At 47.8% G+C, this 1,999-nt stretch overlaps 1 protein-coding gene across 1 annotated transcript in view; it reads right to left on the reverse strand.

Moving 5' to 3' along the window:
- CCNJ (cyclin J) overlaps positions 1-1,248 on the reverse strand; it is a 12,599-nt gene extending 11,351 nt beyond the window's left edge. Inside the window, exons 1-2 of the mRNA XM_018558897.1 lie at positions 996-1,248; positions 79-189 (exon numbers count right to left, since the gene is read on the reverse strand). Coding sequence (XP_018414399.1) covers positions 79-147 — 69 coding nt within the window. The 5' untranslated portion in view covers positions 148-189; positions 996-1,248. The remainder of the gene's footprint in view (positions 1-78; positions 190-995) is intronic.
- Positions 1,249-1,999: the final 751 nt, after the last annotated feature.

Genomic DNA, 1,999 nt, shown 5'->3' on the forward strand with positions numbered 1-1,999 from the left:
CGGTTATAATTAAATTGATAAGATTGGAATAAAGCATTCTTAAATTAATAATAAAACTCGCAAGACACCCCCACTTACTTTATACCGGAGAGTCTGGTGGATATCCGCAGCAAGTTGGCCCTTCCACCACAAGCTTTCCAGCTCCATCTCCTGAGATGTCCAGAGGGCCAAAACGCAGAGAAGTGCAGCCTGCAAGACAAGGCGGTCAGCAAAAGTTGATTTCCTCCATCGGCTTAAAACAACTCGCCCCGTCCAAAGTTTACATCCAAAGAGCCCATCTGCTAGACACACAGCCAGCACGGAATAACGACAGAGAATCTCCTCTTCTCTTCTTATTTGCACTTAATTAAAATCCCACCAACAGAGGTTTAACCCTCTCCTCCCAGACAGATACTGCCCAGCCCAGGTCTCATCACACCCGCAAAACCTAATTAACATTCTGATGAAAAGGAATACCCGGCTAACATGTTTATCTCCAAGCATAAAAAAATTAAAATAAATAAGAATTACAAATGGAAAACAGGCGTACTATACAAAAGGGATACAAGGAAACACAGGGATCTTAACATATTTAAAAAAAAGGAATTATTTGAAAGGATGGGTCAATGAGATTTGAAAATTGCAATCACATGACTAAAATAAAAATATCCTTTTTTATGTTACATGTTTATGAATATTAAAAGGACATTTCCACTTTTCAGGATGAAACAGGCAAGTGATCCCCAGGCAGGGGCTATAGCAGGATTGCATGGAACATTAAAGGTCCCATCCAGCTACAAGTCTGCTACTAATAATACAATCAGATCTCTTGGCACACATAGTAAGGGAAGATTTTATATGTGATGCAATGGGCTGTGCGTGGGTTGATGTCCATGGAGGATGCAAGGCTGGAGCCAACAAAGCCCCCCGCACACTCACATTCACTCCCCCGGGCAAGTTACCCGCAAAGTCCCCCGAACACCTCCCCCCCAATCCTCCATCTACCCCGGACCGACCTCGCTCACTGATCAGCTCCGGATCGCCGCTCACAGCCCAAACACATCTCGTCCGCCCTGTAACCGATCCCCCCGTTCTGTTGGCTGGCCCCGTCCATCAATCGGCCAGGTTCTCCCTATCCATTGTTAAAGGGCCGAGCTCCAGTGACTGTATACAAAGCCTGCACTCGGACCCATGCCGCTGGGGACCTCAACCAATAGCGGAACAGCTTTCAGAACAGGCTTCTGTCGCCCACCAATCACGACATTCCTTTCGTACTGTGGCTACGGGATATGAAACGCGCTACCGCCCTCCGAGCAACTTTGAGTCTTACAGGCTACCGTAGCCGGGATTGAGCCTTGCACATCTGGCTACGTCACGCGGCTTGAGCTGGGAATGTAGTGTAATAGTGTAAAGGGGGCGTGGAGAGAGGCGAGGCATGGGCTCAGTCGACGCCCAAGGTATTCGGCGTAGAGGAAGCTGAAGGCGGGGCTTGGTTTCGGCTAGAGCGGAAACTAGCTGTGCTATGATAAGAGGGAGCTCAGCAGGTCACTTGGGGACAATTCATTCAAACGTTGTCATGGCTGCTGTACTTCACAGAGACAGTGTCACGGGAATAAATGTAAACCCAATCACTAATATCTCATATAAGCAATAGGGTTATAGAACATGACCTTCTGTGGTTGTAAAATCTGCTGCATCTCCACCGCCGGGGGGCCACAGGTGCTTTGTACAGCCTCTTATAGAGGTTAATGGTTGAATGTAGGTAAACGCACAAATGCATAGGGGCACATGACCCCAACGTGGAGTGTCAGCTTTCAAGGTTGTGAGCCTGTACGCATGCTCATGTCCGGTGTATTCTAGCCATTGGTTATTGGAAGCTGTACGCGCACCTCTGGCTCTCTGGTGGTGTAAATACACCGGAATTTATATTGGGTGACCACAGGGAGCAATGTGCAAGAGCCCTCCACATGTTCATGGCATTAAGTCTCCCAGTTGTGATTCTGCAACTGGTAAAAAGGGG

The sequence above is a fragment of the Nanorana parkeri genome, unplaced genomic scaffold, assembly GCF_000935625.1.
Source record: "Nanorana parkeri isolate BGI_ZX_2015 unplaced genomic scaffold, ASM93562v1 scaffold366, whole genome shotgun sequence".
NCBI classification, from domain to species: Eukaryota; Metazoa; Chordata; class Amphibia; order Anura; family Dicroglossidae; genus Nanorana; species Nanorana parkeri.